The following is a 21,000-nucleotide window of genomic DNA, read 5'->3' as shown; positions in this document are numbered from 1 at the left end:
AGGATGTGAGATACAACAAAGATAGCCAGTTAAAAATTACTACAAGTACCGTATTAGACAAGGCTAACCACATTAACTCAAGCCATTTGGCCTGTCAAAGTTATGTCTAGACTACTTAACAGAACAAGGATAGCCAGTTAAATATATACTACTAGGAGTAGAAGACAAGGAGAACCACAGTAACTTAACTTTTTTTGCAGGGGGGTCTACAAAATTATGTCTAAACTCCCAAATACGACACGAGTCACTAGTTACATACCACAAAAGTTTTAAAAAATTTAAAGTTCAGATTGTCCTTGTCCACATACACTTTGAATTTTGAAGGTTTTCCTATATTTAAGCACTACTGTATTACTCTGCATACATCAAATGGAGTTTAAACACACAATACAGTACCGTACTAGTATAAAGTATATGACTTTATTCATCTAACAAAACTGCCTGAATAAAACAACAAATCAGTCACACAGACTGCACTAATATTCCTGGTCAAGAGGATAGACCAACTCACCTAGTAGATACTGCTGAGGACTGATCTGTGTCTGAAGAGGAGGAAGAATCAGACGAAGATGAGGATGATGACGATGATGATGAAGATGAAGATGAGGATGATGAACCACTAGTTGAGCTGGCAGACTCAGAGCTGGTACTGCGAACCTATTTAATGAAAAATCATGTAACACAAGTCAATGCTTAAAACAGTCAATGCTTAAAAATGTAAGTCAGGGTACACACATATTAGAACTTATATTTCTGACGGAGAAGCAGCTCCATTATTTTTCATCTCTACACCACAGTGATGTCTTATGTACTATACCATATTATAATCAGGTCACCATCATACAACTTTATTCAGTGAATCAGTATGGCAGATCAGATCTACAGTACTGATAGTAGAGATAATGAAGGCTCTAGACTACCCCTCCAGCTATATAATATCACCTGGAGAGGACAAATTAAAAAATCACAATGAAGGATTTAACACCTGTAAAAGGCAATCCCTCCACCTCTATATTATTTAGTGTTACAAACATCAATTATCGATTCAGGACAGGAATTACCGAATCAGCACCTTAAATTGCAAAGTGTTACCATATATATTTTATCACCATATAGCTTCATACAAATCTCATTATGAAAATTCTAGTCAATTCATTGTTTTTAATTTAACTTTTAGTAAAGAATCTGGCTTGAACATGACTTCCCTCTGTTGGAGTTAAGACTGTTTGCATACATCATCTAGTCTAAAAATTAGAGATGGATAAACAAAGATGAAGTACCGGTATATACTGTATATAAAAGAAAAGGCAAACAATCCCATTTTAATAATTTCTGAGCATAGCGGCCTGAAGCCTGACTACCACTAATCCACAACATTTAAGGGTAAGAGACCAGCCAATGTCCCTGGTAGCATCTACATGTTAGAAAAACCTCTGACCACCACTTGGACTTGAACCAAGGCATCTAGGTCACAGTGTGCACTGTACCAGGGCACCCTACCAACTGTGTCACCAGCCACCATAATACCAGTTGCCTATATATATATATATATATATACATACACTGGTATATCTCTCTCATCTCATCAGCCATTTGAGTGTCCATTGCAGGACCGGCCTATCCCAACCGAAGTGGGGACGATACAACCAATGTATCTCTACCAAGTGTCCTAGGCTGACTGGCAGAGATTGTACGTAGGGTGAGAAGTGCTCGTAAGTGTATTGTAGTGTTGGAGTGGCTTTGGATGTGTGTAGTCTGTGAACCAAGTGTAATCGGCCCATGCAAGCCAACTAGGCGCAAGCATACTTTATAGTATGCGACACTGGTTCAACCACAGCACCCCTGATGTCCGCCAATGCAGTACGTGGCCAGAAGAACGCTTCCAATGTTCATTACCCTGATGGGGCGTGAACCCTCGTTCTTCAGTGTACTGTACAAACACGCACGCTTTACCATTGTACCACAGAGGCTCCTACCGGTATACACTCAATCTTCGTAAATCGTGGCAATTTGGGTCTGGACCACTGCCGTGATTTACGAATTCCGTGATTTATGAATAATAACTCTTATGTGAAAAATTAATTTGGGTCTGGACTTTGGCCAACCCACCCCAACAGCACCCTACCTACATCTATCTAGGCACCATCAAACACAAACATACAAATTTAGGAATATTCAGTGCATTTATTAAATAGAAATAAACCATGTTAAGGGATCTCACCTCAATCCTATGACAAAATTGCTTAAGTGAATGAAGTGGGGTGGTGTTGGGAAGAACTTAGAACCTCTCAGCACTTGTTCTTCCCAAACTCTCTCGCCAGCTTTGAAAACTTCTCTCCCCTCTCAACACGACGAATGAGCTCCAAACGTTGACTGTACAACAACTGCAGGAGCTTCTTGACGCCATACTGCTTAGAGCGCTTCAACGGGGGGTCGGGAGGGGCCATGGCAGGTAGGAGGCAGGAGGAAGTTGCATAAAAAAAGGCAGGTAACTCTCATACTCCACAGCAACGGTCTGTAGTGTGCGGACTGGCGGGACAAGAACAACAACAACATGGCGGCATTAATATGCACATATGCCACCATGGAAGGGCGGTGATTGGTTGTTGGGTCGCGATTTTCAGTTTGAATGCCGCGGTTTACGGTTCTCCTCGGAAAAAGCCCACTTGGGTGCCTAGGTCCGCGATTTTCATGACTTAACAGTGATTTAAGGTTGCCAGCAGTCTGACGGCCACCTAGCCGTGATTAATGAACACGCGATTTACGAGGATTGAGTGTGTGTGTGTATATATATATATATATACACATACAGTAATCCCTCCAATATCCGACGTAACAGAGCCATAGGCAGGTCCAGATAGTGGTCCTGTCCGGATATTGGGCCCCAGCTTATGGACTTGTACTTATGGACCCTAACTCAGAGAAACACCTATACAAATCCCTCTGGACATGCATAGCACCTATTTAAGACCCAAATCACACCAATAAGGCACATAAAAGACTTAAATAAATGCAAAAGAACCATAAAATGAGGTTTTAGAGGTGAGTTTATACAATATTAAACATTCTGGGTACTTACAAGTCCCTGGCTCCTGGACTGGTTTGAACCGGCAGTTTGCAGTCCACTGTTAATCCTCTGCACTCTAAATTCTAATTTCTTAACACTGCACAACAGTGTAAATTCCTGTGTGTTCTAGTGGCGGGGTATTGCAGTTTATTCACAAAAAACAAGCACCTGTGGCTTGCACTGCTATGAGCATTTGCTCTCGATCGAAGTTAGGCTGTGACTGTTGATGATGGCAGGGTAACAGAGTTGCCAGATCGCAATGGCCACATTACCAATCTCCTCAAATTTCATTACCAAATTTAACTTTTCATTACCAAATTCGTAAAGCTAGCATTTATTCTTCACTAATTATATATACAAGTGGAAATACATGTAATCACTCTCCTTATAATTAACACCATGTTGATTATTTTCACGCTATGTAGGGTAGCAGATTAATCAGAGAGAGCAAACAATCCACCATCTCCATCCTGTGTATCCTCATACATGTGAAAAATCCATTTGGTAATGCATTATTCTGATTCATTACCAAACGAATTTTTCATTACCAAATTGGCCCACACTTGGTAATGAAAAATACCAAATGGCAACCCTGACAGGGGAGGGGGGAGGGGGGAGGAAGGAAGGGGTGAAGGGACCATGGTGTAACAGCTGTTCGGTGCCAGGATGATTTCAAATTCTATCTATCTATCTATCTATTGCCAGACGCCATAATCCCGTAAGGGGTGGTCATTTGACTTTGAGTTATTTGTTTTACAGGGAGGGGCACTAACCCTCCACCAACCCACTTGCTGACATGTAGGGAGCACGTATGTTCTGGTTATATGGTTACCACCCAGCATTGTAAACGGTTTCTTGGCTTACATGAAACCATTTTGATTGTCACTTGATGTAAAGCCACCTGTAAGGGAAAGAAAAGCAATAAGAAGTGACAGGGAAGATGGGAGAAATAGGAAGAGAGAAGGGCAGGCACAGAAAAAGAATGGTAAAGGCTAAGGGAGAAGTACGGGTGGGAAAAAAGTCAGATTTTTTTCGAATTTTTTGCGGTTTTTGGCCCATTTTGGGAATATTGGATCCCAGGACGATTATGTCCGGTTAGTGGGGATGTTCGGATATTAGAGGGATTACCGTATACAAGTAAGCCCTTAATTCACGCGAGGGTTACGTTCCCAGACCCTTCGCGTGTGGTAAATTCACGTATACATTCTGCCCTTGTGTGCACATAATTACGCATGCCTACTAAGTATATTACATCTGAATAATACTGTTTATGCATTACATACACCTTATAAACTAGCATAAAGTATGAAAAACAACAACAATGTAAGAAATTTAACACTGAAACCTGACAAGCACAAGCGTAGATGGAGACACTTCAGCAGTCTGGTGCACAAACCCTCACTGCCTCCCATATGCTACATTCTGCCTTCTTTATTGTCCAAACAGTTGACTCATTCACCCCAAACATACGGTTCCAAGCCAGTTCAAAGGCGTAGGTGAAGACACTTTAGCACAGTCTGGTGCACTAGCCCGCACTGACTCCCGTATGCTACGTTCTGTCTTCTTTATTGAAAGAACAGTTGACTCACCCCAAACACACGGTTCAGAGACAATTCACCATGAAGTCAATTCACCATCAAAACATGGACGATTCCGTCATTCTATAATTATACTTATTATTGATTTATTAATACTTTAATAACTAATTTTCAGGTAGATTTTATATCTCATATAAGTAAAAAACTAGTGTACTGTACTTGCCAAATAAACTGGTATGTAAATAAATGACAGGGAATTGTCACCGACATTCCTTCCTTAAGTTTGTCCAACACTTTAACGTTCTCTGTCAGCAACATCACTTTACGAGTCCGTTTTGGCGTGTTACCACATGCATCACTAGCACTATGCTTTGGCCCCAGGTTGGCAGACAAGGCAAGCAATCACTGCACACAGGCAGCAGGTAGGCATTTTTATATTTTATTTATTTCTCTTGTATATTAAAATTATTTATTTGAATACTATAATTTTATGTTTTAATTATTGTACGAAAAATTCGTGGATAACCGAAATCACGTGAAAAAAGTTTGCGTGAATTACGGGCTTACCTGTATATATATACTGTATATATATATCTATATCTATATATATATATATATATATATATATATATATATATATATATACACCGGTACATACTGTATAAAAATATTTCAGATGTTCTATACTTAAAATTATTACAAAGCTGTTTTAAAAACAATCCACATAGCTACAAATATATTTAGTACCGGTATGAACATTAGCATACCAATCCTGGAGCAGTTTCTATCTATCTATAGCCAGACACCATAATCCCATATGGGGTGAAACATTTTCTGTGTATATTTCATTTTTGTGTACCCATCTCTACTTATTAAACCACAACATGTAAACAGTCTTCAACTTGACAGAAAGAATATATGCTAATGCGAGATATGTTATTACAAGTCAAATTAAAAAGTGTTGACTAAATTCACATACTCGGTAATGAGAAGTGTATGATGTTACTGTACTGTATATGGTGATTAAAAATAAAACATTTTGTAATTAAAAGTACTTGATTCAGTAAGACAAATTACGGTATGTGCTGATCCGCCACACCATACACTCACCACAATATTACAGTACAGCTCTGGTTTTAAACAGAAATGTAGTACAGTACGTAACAGACAGTGCTCAATGCACATCGAATCCTTATTTATAATTTTCTTAATAATGCTTATTTCTTCACACAAATTATCCCTCTACCTATAATAGGAAATCACCTATTCAGTACCGGTATTATATGCTCAAATAACAGTAATATAGTATAGAGTACTTTATGCATGTGACACTAGGCTCTTGGCCCCAAACCACTCCCACAGCATAGTACTGTCGTATCATATTGTTTGTGTCGTTTATAAAGGCTCCAACATGTTTGCATGCATTGGCCTCGGTCAGCTAATGGAAGCTCTCCATGCTGTTCAATCTCTGTGGTTAAGGATACTGTCTCCTCACTCACGCTGTATAATCTCATTAATTAAACAATCATCAAATGCCACTGCTATAGAGCAGGAACACCACTGCAAATACTAAACAAAATACATTTTCATGCTTTGGTGCATATACTAACTGAATAGCTTTGCTGGCTAACTCTGACTGGACACAACTATTATTAAGAATGGGTGCAGAGCATAAAGCTTCATGACTAAGAATATAAATCAATTTGTTCTGGCTAATTGCACCATGTTTATCAAATGCTCAAATCTGAGGTTAAAAAACTGCCAAAAATGGAAAGTTAACTCGAAGTTTTAAGCACAGTGATCTATTTAGAGCTTCAGAGTAACTCTGACCAATTAACTGGCATCACTCTTCCATATCCATGAAACAAAGACTTAATAGATTTTATAATATAGAGACACTGTGAAACAGAAAAATTATCCTCTACTTCAACTATTACTCCAACCCGACAGCCGAGCCAAATTTTGATGAATGAACATATACAGGATTCAGGGAACCTTACCTTTTTCCTTGCCATTTTGACAATACGCCACACTCAGTAATCAGTGGGCCAGAGAATGTTTTTTATCAATAAGTACATAATTTAACTGTTTGTGTGGCTCGGTTGTTTGCCGCAACAGGCGCGAGGGAACGTCAAAAGTATTTAGCTAAAATGAATTCTAATAAGCCATATGGCCAATTGACAATAATAATGTTAATTTCTAATAAAACGCTTATGATATAAAGACACTGTACTACTTTAATGATTAAACTAAATGCTTAAGTTATCACATTTTAAAACACCGAAAAAGAAACCAAGAGGAGTGAACGAATCTGTCTGTCCATTTTGTAAACAATCAGACGATGTTCCAATATGGAAATCACTATAATGTTTTAAAATACTGCGGGCGTTATCAAAATGCTAATACGCAATAAAAGAAGTAGCAAAGCAGGGTTGACAGAATGAAATAAGCATTTTTAGAATTAATTTTAACATCAGATATTTACATTCTGCCAGAAGACATGGATATTATTAATTTATTAGGTTAGGTTGTGATATCATTAAATGATGATACAGCTATTTTATCAATGATTACTAAAAATTCTGAAGATTTTTGTGATAAGCGCATGCGAGCTGTTACATGATTAGTTGCAGGTATCGAGATTTGTTTTAGTTGCGTTAAACCATGCTTTATAGACAATAATAATAAAGAAAACGGTAGTTTTCGCAGTCTACAGAGGGACACTATTTTAAAGGACCGATATGGTCTCACTATCTATCTATCTATATGTAGCCAGACACCATAACCTCTTAAGGGGTGGCCGTTTGTCTTCGAGTTAGTGGTTTTACGGGGAGGGTCACTAAACCCCCTCCAACCCACTGGTTGATACATAGGCAACACGTGGGAGTTGGTTATATGTTTACCACCCAGGACTGTAAATGATTTCCTGGATTACAGGAAACCATTAGGCTTGTTACCCAATGTAAAGCCACCTGAGAAGACTAATAAAAAGTGACAGGAAAGATGAGGGAAATAGGGAAAGAGGAGGGCAGACACAGAAAAAGAACGGTTGAGGAAGTAGGCAGCAAGAAAAAGAACGGTTGAGGAAGTAGGCAGCAAGAAAAAGAACGGTTGAGGAAGTAGGCAGCAAGAAAAAGAACGGTTGAGGAAGTAGGCAGCAAGAAAAGAACGGTTGAGGAAGTAGGCAGCAATACATCAAGTGAGTGGATGATGGTCGCCACCCTCTATCACTGATATGGTAGCCTTAAAAAAAAAAAATAGACAATGACAATTAAGAAATGTAGTGTTTTCGCTTTGCAGGGAGATATTATTGTAATATACTGACACCCGATACTGCTTTTTTTTTTTTTTTTTTTCTGAACATCAGAACCACGACCTCCCCAGGACATGAACCAACACTACCACTAAACCTTATTCTATAGAGCTCAGTGGAAAGGACAAAAATATCACCCCCAGAAAAGACACATTTCCGAAAGAAATGTCACAGAGAAGAGCCCCTTCTAATTTGATGTGAAAATGTCAGAAAAACTATGAAACCGTTGAATCCCCCGTCCCCCAAGAAAATGAATAAATAAAAAAATAGTAATAATAATAAATCAACAAATAATAGTTTTTTTATTATACCTAAAATTTTAAGCCATTCGTACAATAAAAAAAAAAAAAAAAAAGCCACTCCGCCTGACAACTTGTTACTTCATGTATCCTAGAAAGTCTTCATAGCCATGGTGATCCATCGCTGGTCCCGCCCCTCGTATCACTGTAACGGGGTCTATAAAAGCCCCCGTTGCTTGGAGAAGATCGTAAATCTTTTATTTGACTACTGCAGTGGTAACGTGCGCGTGTATGATGCACGAAGGCATGAGATCGAATCTCGGCCAGGAGAGTGTGATTAATATGTTAAGTTTCAATCTGGTTATTACATCAATTCTTAGGATTTCTAGTGGTCCGGTATTGAGTTCGAAGCGGCCCAGAAGTTTGCAGTGCACCCTGTCACTGGTGGTTCATCAAGAAGGGTCTCTAGTAACTTGTCTAGTTCCATTTTAAATTTCTTTACAAGGCGGGTCGTTATCTCTGGGATGTTTCCTGGGAGCTAGTTGAAGATACAAGAACCACTGTATTCCAGGATAGCTTCACAGAGGGGCTTGTGCGTTTTGGCTCTCTGGGAGGTAGAGCCCTTCTTTCTCACTTGCATCCTGTACGACCATTTTGACTAGGGTTTTAGTTCCACAGCCGTATGGTCCGGTACCAACTACTCTTCGGATCTTTCACACGTAAATAGCACAGTACCTGTCTCTCCTTCTTTGCTGGAAGTAGTCCTGTTTTCATGAGGGGTTCCCAGTAATAAACGTGTCTCGTTTCTGGAATGTTTCCTGTGAAGGCCCTTTGCACAGACACAACATTTTGACTTTCTTCCTTCTTGTGCGATGACTACAGCAGGCTGCAGTGGTCCAGGATTGGTTGGATAAGGGCTTTCCAGAAGGCTGTATAACTTCTTGGTCTCTGAAGTCAGAAGTGCACAAGACCCACCCAGCCATTCCCATAGCTTTGTTGAGAGAAGTACAGTATGGCGTCGGCGTTAAGGTGAAGATCCAAACATTTCAAATGTGGCTTCGTTTAATGACATTGTCCTTGCCTTCTTCCGTGGTCAGTTTAGTATTGTCTTTGATAGTCTGGTATGGGCCAGATCTAAGAAGTTCGAATCTGTCTTCAAAGAATGCCATGCCGTGTGTCTTTGCCGGGGCATGTACTTTGCTCAGATAAATTTTAAGGAGGTGTACATCATAGTGATTGGTGATGATATGGCTTAGGTTTGTGTCATCTGCGAAGGAGGAGACAAAGAAATCACACACTCTGTTATTGATGTCACTGACCAACACTGGGAAGAAAAGAGGTCCCAGTACTAATCCCTGGGGCTATCCATGAATGACAGCGGCTATTTCAGATTTGTGGGTGTCAAAAGCAGCGTGATTTATTTTGTTCCTGAGGTAACGAACTGAGTTGCCATATTGCCAAGGAAACTCACCAAACATCCTATACCGATTGATATTTATATGGCAAAAGTGGGTCTAGAATTATTACATTGGTTTAGGAGTCGATCAGGTGTGTCAGCAAGAGACCGAGAATCCTAATTCTCTTCCGAAATCATATAAAAATGAAGAATAAATACGGAAATTCTGATATTACATTCACTATTTTTTTTTTTTTTTAAGAACACAAAGAATTTTCCCTTGTAATGAAGTAGTGACATGAAAAAAAGTTACAATTACAGGAAACGTTAAGGAAGATGTGTCGGTAAAATATGAAAAGGTGATGAGAGTGAGTACAGGTGAGTCTACGGTACTCTCGGGTTCTATTACAGCCGACGCCATGGGATTTCATTTAGCTGAGATATAAGAGCTAGAAAGTGTTCATACTGTCACCATTAACCCTCACATGATTAAGACAGCTCAAATAATCTTTTTCAGATCACGCCAGACGCTTTCATTCAGCTGATTGAGTCGTAGGATCCTGAGTGAATCTACGCCCAGGATAAGTGGAGGTGGAGAATGATAGACAGGTGGTATGGGAGGCATCATAGCACCTCATCACTGGCGATTTATTTTGCACATTAGACCTCAGTATCCTCCTGTATGTTACTGATGCTGTGTCAGTAATAAGACGGTATAAATAAAATGCAAGGAAATATTTTTGTGCTCCATGTAAAATAAATCGCTAATGGAGAGATGCTACGAAACCTCCTAAGCTGCCCAAAATACGATCCTAAATCCAAGAGCTATCACGACTTTTCCAGGCAGCCTCTCAGACTATCCAATTATTTTCACATCAGGAGTCAGCAGGTTGTCTCCAAGAGATGAACATCTCGTGGCATCTTGCAATATTTCGTATAATCTCATATCGTGTCGTCCAACCTCGTATAATCTCGTAGCATCTCATATTACCTCGTATCTTCTCGTATAATCTCACAGCATCTCGTATTATTTCGTAGCGTCTTGCAGCATCTGGTATAACATCGTATTTTCTCGTACAAACTCGTATAATATCGCTGCATCTCATATAACCTCGTAAAATCTCGCATTGTCTTGCAGCATCACGTTCAACCTCGTATCATCTGGCATAATCCCTCAGCATCTCGTTATTATCTCGCACTGTTTCGTTAAATATCGGATCATCTCGCAGCACATCGAACAATCCCATATCATCTCGCAGCACATCGAACAATCCCATATCATCTCTCAGAATCTCGTAAAATACCATATCATCTCGTAGCATATCGCACAGTCTCGCATCATCTCGTAGCATCTCGTAGTCTCGTATCATCTCGCAACATCTCATAAAATCTCGTAAAATCTCATAAATCTTGAAGCATCCGGGCGTAAACAGTTTAGATGAGGTCGCGTCCTGTCCAAACTGCCTGGTAATGGAAACAGTTAAGTCTCCCCTCGCCTGCCTCGCTAAGCTTCCGTTTTCCCACTTATTTTACGCTGACACCTTCCTTGTTTCCCTCCCTCTTGAATGCTTATCCCTTCCCCCCCCCCCTCTCTCTTGTGTTGTCTGTTCCTCCTTGCCCCCATGATCTCTCTCTCTCTCTCTCTTTCTCTCTCTCTCTCTCTCTCTCTCACGCGTGGCTGGTCCCCGAGATGAACCTGATATATGAAGGAAGAGGGAGGTGGAGGAGGCGATGAGGAGTGACGAGGTGAGGGAGTTAAGGGTGACGGGGTGACAGGGTTAAGGGGTGAAGCGGCAAATCAGTGACGAGGTATCTATTCAGTCCGATCACATCTTATTTTTTTTTATAATTCTTGCTAGTTCCAGACGACTTTAATTAGCTATGAGAGAAATTGGAGACTATATCTAACCCCTTCAATTGGAAAAGTTTCTTCTAAGTTAAATATAATCGACTGAAGGGAGCTAGAATAAAGAACAGGTCATCGGAGTGAAGTGGATGATGGGTGACGGGTTAAGGAGTGATGTTAAAGACGGTGACGGGGTGAGAGGCTGAGGGTGACGGGGAGAGGGGCTAGAGAGTGACGGTGAAGGATAATGGCAAGAGCTGACCTGGGATTTTTCATATTTGGGGATGACTTCTGAACTAGCTGTGTACAATAGGTGTTCAAAAGCCGTAATGTTACCTGCTGAGAATAATACCCAACATACCTTTAAAATATATCTTGCCCGACATGTTTATTTATTTATTTATTTTTATTTCGGGGGACTATTCACCAGCCATGTTCGGTCCATGGGCTGTATTCTGCGTGGCATAGGAGGCTTCGTAATGCCTCATTCTTAGCGATTTATTTTGCACATTACGCTTTAACTTTATTTTGTATGCTATTTATATCGCTTTCATGCAGCATATGAGGCTTTGTAGTACCGGTACCTCTTCCTTGGCAATTTATTTTCCATATTACTCTTTAACATTCTCTGGTTTGCTGTTTGTATCGTTCATATTGATATAGCTTGCATCTATGACATATGATACTGATGTGTAAATTGCATAATAAATCGCTTTGAAATAGGTATTACGAAATGTACAAAGGCACTTATAATCCGACCCCGTGCTCTTTCACTCACTCTGCATGTCAACACTTACACTGTTCACTTATACTGTCCACTTACATTGTCCACTTACTAATACACAATACACACTAATACATTCATATATCGATGGGAGAAAGACACAGGGTAGAGCTTGAATTCCTTATTTTCTTTATCGTTTTGGGCAACACAGAACCCATCTTCAGTTTTTTTTTTTTTTTTTTTTTTTTAAGTTCTAACCTGTTCTCTCTCCCATCCAACCTTTCTCAGTGGATCATCGACATTCACATATCTTGGAAAACAATGGATATATTCTTGGGAAGCTGAAGACTGTGACCCCAACCACGCCATACGCTGTTAGCTATTATGGGGTTCATGATATATGCACAAAATTTCAGTCCTTTATCTTGAAAACCATGGCTATTTTCTTGGTGGGTCGGGACTGAGGGTCGGGGTCTGTGCTTCCAACCCCGAACACTCCAGCAAAATTTCTCTGGTACTGGGGTGGGATTCACAACGGTATTTACGGTGAATTTCTTGTATTTCCGATTAGTTTTTGCAGGATGGTAAACGACATTAGAATCTTCCCCCGTTTTTCATTCTTTCGTCAAAACAATTCCTGGTTACGAGAAGAAAACTGTCATAGCTGTTATCTGTTTTGGATGGAAGGACAAAGAAAGAAAGGAGCAGAAACTTTCCATGTCGTCAGTTGTTCCTTCAAAAAGCAAATCACAGTTACGACAGGGACTCGATCTTAAATATGCACGAGTATCCCACCCCTGGTTTATTATCTTTGTCTATGGCCAAGCAAAATATCGTTTTAAATTTCTACCGTGAAAACTGAGTCAGCGGAGGGAGCTGGATCCCTTCCCCAGACATGCGTGCTCTCCGTATGGTGCTGTTGACTTTCTTTTGAGTTATAGATCCATGCAAAAATTCAGCACTATAGCCTGAAAACTATGGCATTGCTTAATGGACAAAGAGAAGGTGTGAAGTATAGATATCTGCTGCTGGGTAGGAATGACGCAAGAAGAGTAAAAAGAATAAGTAAATAAATAAGTAAATACAGCACGGTAATTACATCACTATACACACAATTTACAATATTATGCAGAACTGGATTAAAATAATTACAAGTTACACACATCCGTCAAAACATGTCATCATTATCAACATCATAACTACCATAATTTCTTCCACAACTACCACAATAGCCACCTGTCCAGTACTACCACTACACCCAATCACGTCACCACAACTACCACAATAACCACCTGTCCACAGTTATCAATATACTCACACTTCTCACCACAACTACCAGGAATACCACAATAACCATTAGTCCATCACTACCATTACACCCACATTTGTCACCACAAGTACCACAAAAAGCACCTGTCCATCACTACCATTACAGTCACACACGTCACTACTAGTGCACCCACACCAAAAACAAATGTGCAGATGGTCGGGCCTGTGAGATGGTACCAGGATTCCGGGAGTTTGAATGGTGTGTGAATGAGTGTCAGGCTCATCACTGAAGATGCTGTTGATAGTTCTTGTATTTTCGTACTTTCTCCTCCATTGTCTCCGGATCCTTTCGTCGGAAAATGATGATGATGATGGTGATGATGATGATGATGATGATGACCTTTTTGATGGCATCTTGATTTTTTTTCCCTCCCCAATTCTGGACATTAGCTTAAGAATAGTTCGTTCCCTAAGGCCCAGAAATCCTACGTGTCATACACTTTTACGTGTCACCACTTCGGTGCTAATGCTCATCGTCCATATGAATGCTTGCTACGGTTGCCTCATGCAGGACTGATGAGGTGGTATTAGCGCAGGTGTTTCAATGGTATGTCTGTGGGTCTTGTGGAAGAGCAATATATTCTGCTAAAACTGTTCCCTGTCCAAGCCCGGGATCAAACTCACATCGTTTCACACACCAGATATTTCTCTAATCACCTGACCAAAGCCTCTAGTGCGTTGTGTTGAGCTCCTGTTCAGTTTGTCTTAATGAGTTGTGTTCTGGTGAGATTAGCAGGCTACACCCTTGCCTTCGCCATTTATTTACTATATTACACGGTAATATTATTTTGTTTCTTATTTATGCAGATAACATGCAGGGTAGGTTACATAAAAAACAGTCATTCTCATATTATCCCGCTCCAGATGTAGGGGCCCGAGGCAAGGTTACCCTGGTCCAGTGCCTTTAATAGTCGATGACCAGTCTACTTATTTACACGATGGACAAACCTCCAGTCACTTCTTGAGGATGGAACCTGTGCAAGGCCGTCACTGCCTGTGGGCTTTCTAACCACTAGACCACCAGACATACAACTGAATATTACCCAGCCGTATCCACAGATAAAAAAAAAAAAAAAAAAAAAAAAAAAAGAGGAGGTGCCAGGAAGCCTCCTACGCCCACGAGAATACCACCCTTAAGGTCGTATGCTTAAACAAAAATGCTGAGGCAGTAAGTTGCACTGGACAGCAAGTGATATGGTTAAACAAACTGTGGAAGCCACAGTTGTGGCATGCCATGTTTGTGCTATCTTTTAATGCCAAAAACTGGAAGAACGTGTGAAACGTAAGAAGGTTCTTCACAGTCGTTCTAAGATATAAATGATATGATGATTCACTATAAACCCACTCTTCCTGTATCGTCACGCTTAATACAATTTTAGTCTAAGCATACGACCATTAGTTTCACAGTTCCTGTAGTTCTTCTTTTAGTTTCGTTTCTCTTTTGGCATTATTGCTCATGCTTTACACCCTTCGGCTGCGGTTGGTGCACTTGGCTATGTCATTCAGGTTAACATCATAAAATTATGTTTGGTTGAGAGAAATCCTTGCAGTCAAAAGCTAAAAGATCATTCCAGTAACACTTTCATTGCTGTTGGCGCTCCAAGCAACTTCATTTAGGCTAATAGAAAATGATTTCATTCATCTGACAAAATGCCAGCAGTCCAAGGATAAAGGGGACGTCCGTGGTCCATCCCACTCCCACTCCCCATCACCACCTACTTCGCCGCCATAAATGACACACTCTCAAAATTTCATCCTAACAAAGTTTCAGCCTTACAAAAATCCTCAAATCCAACACTTATGTGGTTGACACACGTGTTGGTGATGGTGGCGGCGGCGGCGGTAGCGGGTCAGGAAGTGGCGGGGCCAGGGGGCGTCGAACCTGGAGCTGGGGTGAAGCCACCCAAGACCCCGGGGGTGTCCACTGCGAGCCCCAAACGCCCCATGGCTGGGCCGCCCCGTGTGCCCCCCAAGGCAGGACCCCCTCACCCCCCGGCGCCCCCCGAGTCCCCCACCCCCCTGCAGGGCACCGAGGTGGAGGGGTCCTCCCTGGGCGTGGTCAACGTCACCAGCGCAACCACCGCCGTGTCCGGCCACAACGTGTCGGTGGGCCACGCCGCCCTCGGGGGCGTGGGCGCCACACGGACGCGAGGGGTGGTGGGTGAGGGTGGGTCAGAGGTAGTTCGGACGCGGGCAGGTGGGGTGGAGGGCTACACCCGCACCCTGACCGCAGACAAGTGCGGTGACGGTCAGCTCACCCGCGCCAACATCACAGCCGCCCACGTGGCCACGGAGGCCGCCCGCACCCCGCCCCTCCCTAAGCCGCGCCGTGCCAGGACCTGCGTCCGTCCGCTGCGTCGCAGGAAGCTGCATGCCAAACCGAAGCCGCTTCTGCAACGGCAGCCAAGGCGGCTTTCGCAGCGGCAGCCGAAGCCGCAGGCGAAGCCGTGTCAACAGTGCACTGTGTGTCAGCCTCGTCCCAGACAGGGACCGAGAATACGCAGCAACACCATGTGAGTCTGAGGCTAAGTATTAGTCAGTTTCAATTAATTTTTCTCTTTCTCTCTCTTATTACATTCTCAATCCCCATATATCCATTATTCTGTCTATTTACCTGTCAGTCTACCTATTTGTGTATGTAATTGTCGTTCCTGAATCATATTTGTATAAATCACTCGCTTTAAATACAGTACTTACCAGTCCGCCTGTGTCGTACCAGGGAGCTTTCTTTTCTTTTTTTTCATAAATAAAGAACTAAAGTCTGCGAGGCAGGAATAGGTGTCCTTTCGAAGAAAAGAAAAAAAAAGAACAAAATACAGCCAGTATCAGGATCCTTTAAATTCTATCTGCATTTGTCAATAAATTCCTCTTGTAATCATCATCCTCGGCTCGGTTGCTTGTGTAACACTTGGGTTATGTAAACAAAGAAAAAAGGCAACAACGAATTCAATATTGCCCTCGTCGAGGTGTAGGGGTCCGAGGCTAGACTACCTTAGTCCAGTATATTTAGTCCCTAATGGGTAGATGGCCAACCAACTGCCCTTCATGACATTACATGATAAAAATAAATATCGAATCACCTCTTGGGGATCGAACCTATGCAAAGCCGTCACTCCGACCGTGACGTTCTTACCACAAGACCACCACGTTACGTCACGTTTCCTAAAAACAAGTAGGCTACTCTCACACACTATGATCCGTATTCTCTTTGGTTAAGGAAGCTCCCTAACACTTCTCCCTTAGCTACTGTATTTATTTTGCTTATTACACTCAGCCTACATCTGTGTTATTGAAATCCTTCTAATATCATCATACTCTACAATAATAACTTTCAAAACGATATTAACAAGCGGTATCCAAAAATAAATTGGTTAGAAAGAGGTAACAGGGAGCCACCTCAACCGACGAGAATATTGGCCTATGTTGTTACAGTACATTGTGTGAAAAAAATGATAATATAATTTTTCTCTCAATTTAGCATCCTCTTTTTAAGCTAATTATGTGGCAATGGGTTAACACTAGAATAACACTAAAATATGGTGTTATTCACGAAGAAGTGCTACGAATAGGATGTGGAGCCATGGTATTGTCTCATTTTGATGCTGAGCTACGTGGAATAATACATAAAAAGAAAAAAATCTGAGTCAGGTTATCAATGTTGCAGGTTAAGGAATAAAATTGAGAGAGAGAGAGAGAGAGAGAGAGAGAGAGAGAGAGAGGGTGGATGCGATGACTGTTATTGATTTTCGTTATATACGCCCTGATTATGTCCAGCTGGGCCAGGTAGGCAGGCCACAAGGTGGGATTACGGTGTGTGTGTGTGTGTGTGTGTGTGTGTGTGTGGTGTGTGTGTGTTTGGGGTGATTTTAGAATGTGTACTATGGGGGATTTGTGTGTGTGAGTGAGTGTGCATTTACCTAGTTTAACCTAGTTCCATGTACCTAGTAGTATACAGGATCTGGACTGGCTCGTGTAATCATGCCCCCATATTCACCGTCGTGTGTGTGTGTGTGTGTGTGTGTGTGTGTGTGTGTGTGTGTGTGTGAGTGGTGTGTGTGTGCGCGCGCGCGGAGAGAAGGAGAAAAGAAATTGAGGAACAGGCTGTAGAGTCAGGGAAGGAGGGAAGGAGGGTGGATATAGAAGAGAGGCTTGTGTATAAAAATTAGTCCCCTCTGCCTGTACGGTCGTGTTCGCAATATTTACAGACATTTCTTTCACTAAGGGATCAACCTGGCTCTGGATTCACAAAATTTCTTGAGCTTGAAGGCCGTGTTCTAGTCTGCATATGGTTCTTTGGATTACCTCTTCAATTGTGATTTATTTTGTATATTACGCCTTTACACTTTTCTTCCCTTTTGAATTGCACCGAGGAAAACCATATATTTTTTTTCTTAAACATGAATTATCAGGGTGCGAAATGCATAATTAATCGCCAAGAAAAGGGTGCTACGATGTCTCAAGATCCAGCTAGAATAAGACCTTGAATCTTATATCAAAAGAAGGTTTGTTTAAAAATTTCTTTCCACTCACACAGTTACCAGACACCTGAAACCAAATTACTGTAGAGTGAATATTAACGTGAGCAATTACGAAAACAAAATGATGCCTGATAATCGTATTTTGATATGGTAACTTATTTATCCTGTAAATTACTTGAGACCCTTGACAAATACGAAGCTTGATTTCTAAGGAAGGTTGACTGAGTAGTGGCCTTGAGTTTGTGGCAAGAGTTTATGATCGTTAAAGAAGTAGCGAGTATCGTGATAAGTGATATTTACAAGAGCTGCACAAAAAGAACTTAGCAAGAACATTTACACGTATGCACATACCATACCCCTCCGTATATGCAGAGAGAGAGAGAGAGAGAGAGAGAGAGCGACAGACAGACAGACAGACAGACAGACAGAATTTCCAATCACGAAGTTTTATCCCCAACCATCAGTAATTTGTTGGTTATCCAAAGGGCATCGTTTTTATTTATGTAAGAGAGGCTTTTAGAACTGAAGCGGTTTGATAGAGCTTTATCCTGGAGTACTTGAAGGCCTTCTTACATTGCAAGTAATATAGATGTAGGAAGAATAAGCCTATATATTTTACGTCATTTGATTCAGGGAGTTAAATATATTGCCTTTGAGATATGATAAAATGAAAAGTAAAAAAAGAAAACAAGAGGGAGAGAATAAGCAAAATAATGGACGAGGAAGGAAGGAAGATACGAAAAAGGCTTGAAGGAAAGAGGGGGATAGGAAGGAAGGAAATAGGGAGAAATAAAAGACAGTGTAGCGTAAGAACTAAGAAGATTAACAGAAAGGGGAAAAGAGAGAATTTGGAAATGAAAGGAGCGAGGAGAGGTATATCATACAGAGAAGCCAAGAGGGGGAAGAAAATGGGAGTGATTAACTGAAAGGAAAAGTGAAGGAAATAAGGAGATTAATGAACCGTGAAGAGGAAGAAAACAGGGAGAGTTATGAAGGCAGATTTAAAAGGGAAAAGGGACAGTATTAAAAATGGAAGAATACAATGAAGTGTAAAGGGATACGAAGGAAGACAATCCACAACAGATCTATTCTTCCCTTCGAGGCTTTTTGGTATAGGATAGTTTAAACTAACGTAGCTTTTCTGTGCTTCAACGACAAGGGTAGGAAAGCAGGAAGACAGGGACATTAAAAATGAGGTAAAGGAAGAGAATAGGGAAAGTAATAACTGGGGAAGCTGAAGGGAACAGGGACAGCGATAAAACGGGAAAGGTAAGGGAAAAATGTCTGTGATAAAAGGTGAAGAGGAAAAGACTGGGGATAGTAAGAAAAGTTCATCCATCTGTCCATCCATTTATCCATTAATCCGCCCGTCTATTAGTCTCTCTCTCTCTCTCTCTCTCTCTCTCTCTCTGTCCGGTAAAGAGAATAAGAACAAAGCGAGGATCCTCAAAAGCCAAAGGGTTCATCCTTCTCTCCTCTCCCTCTTCCATTGCTCACAATCTTCCTTTCACTGTTTACCTGTGGTTGCTTAACTGAGGTCACACGAAGAACAGCTAAGTAAAGCATTTGGTTCCTTCTTCTTTGCATTAGAAAAGAAAAAAGAAGCTTTCCTGTCATTTCATCTCCTCTGCTTCTCACATTCTTCTGTTGGCTAAGATTTCTAAGCTGAGAGAGACTTGGCATGTTATCTCTGTCCATTGATGATACTCTTTGATATGATGCTTCAGGGAGGAAAGTGACGGACATGCCTTAAGTGAGATGCTGGTGAAGTGGAATAGTAGAACTATTGTCCCTTGCTGTACAGACGGAAGACACACACACACACACACACACACACACACACACACACAAACTCTCTCTCTCTCTCTCTCTCTCTCTCTCCATAAAAAAATTGGGACGGAAGGCTTTGTAGGGAACGGGAAATTATGGAAGTAAGGGAAGGTCTTAGGAGTGTTTAGAGTGGATGAAGGAAAGAGCTGAATGGACTGTGTGTGTGTGTGTGTGTGTGTGTGTGTGTGTGTGTGTGTGTGTGAGAGAGAGAGAGAGAGAGCAAGGTGTAAGGCAGAGTTTCAGCTAGAGTGCCATCCTCCTCACTAATCCACCCATTCAGAACTCCTTCCCGGGCAGACCCTTCCTGATTGGCCGCCTTTGGACCAAACGGGGACGCCTTTGATCTCGGCACCAAGACAGGTTAGATTTTGTAGCTGTAGTGTGTGTGTGTGTGTGTGTGTGTGTGTGTGTGTGTGTGTGTGTGTGTGTGTGTGTGTGTGTGTGTTTAAGTTTTAGATATCTATTATTTGCGCGTATGTATTTTAAAAGCTTACCGATCTTCTTGTTTGTCTCTGGTTTTACTATAGGCCCAGCTAACTTCATGTGTGTTTTATGTGTTTATATTATGAAGCTTAATGGTTTTCCTGTGTTTTAGTGTTTATTTGTTTTCCATGTTTTATTTTATATCCTACTCTTGTATTTTTGAGGCTTCTGGATTTTATGCGATATATATATATATATATATATATATATATATATATATATATATATATATATATATATATATATATATCATACCGGTATATTCTCACTTTCTCACTCTTTTTCTCCCTCACTCGCTATAGCTTTCATGGTTTGTGATTTTCTCATTTTCTGATTCTTACTTCTCGAACACTTTCTTTCTTCTCCTCTTGCTATCATAGCCCCAAGACTTTCATGTTTTCCCACTCACTTCCCGTTGATCTCCTCCCTCACTTTAACCTTAACTTCACTACTTCTCTCTCTCTTTCTCTGTCTCTCTCTCTCAACACTGTTATCATGGAGTGAGAAGGAAACGAAGATAGTGGTATACTATAGGCGTATACGGTAGGTTATTTGAAGAATGAGCCTAATATTTAAGAAAAAAAGGAGACCAATTGGACTAATGGTTATTGACTACACGAGGGGCATCAAGGCAGAGAGTAAGTCTTTGTTAAGTCCCCAGTATTCCCCTAAATACGATCCGCTAAAAGACGATAATGTTAAGTCCAGGTCCCCAGTTGTTGTCCAAGGGGGAGGCGGAGTTCATCAGTATGAGAAT

General features: G+C 41.1%; 1 protein-coding gene across 2 annotated transcripts in view; it reads right to left on the bottom strand.

Moving 5' to 3' along the window:
• Nucleotides 1-6,707, bottom strand: part of chm (lysine acetyltransferase chameau) — a 61,971-nt gene extending 55,264 nt beyond the window's left edge. The window contains exons 1-2 of one of the 2 annotated variants that reach the window (XM_080277078.1): nucleotides 6,606-6,696; nucleotides 512-657 (exon numbers count right to left, since the gene is read on the bottom strand). In XM_080277078.1, the coding sequence (XP_080133204.1) occupies nucleotides 512-657; nucleotides 6,606-6,620 (161 nt within the window). In that variant the 5' untranslated portion in view covers nucleotides 6,621-6,696. Of the gene's footprint in view, nucleotides 1-511; nucleotides 658-6,605 lie in introns of both variants that reach the window. The other variant, XM_080277079.1, reaches the window with a different exon arrangement.
• Between the last annotated feature and the right edge of the window lie 14,293 nt (nucleotides 6,708-21,000).

This window comes from Coenobita brevimanus, chromosome 68 (assembly GCF_032717465.1).
Source record: "Coenobita brevimanus isolate Jiangsu-jjx chromosome 68, ASM3271746v2, whole genome shotgun sequence".
Taxonomy (NCBI): domain Eukaryota; kingdom Metazoa; phylum Arthropoda; class Malacostraca; order Decapoda; family Coenobitidae; genus Coenobita; species Coenobita brevimanus.
This window is presented reverse-complemented; position numbering and strand designations above follow the sequence as displayed.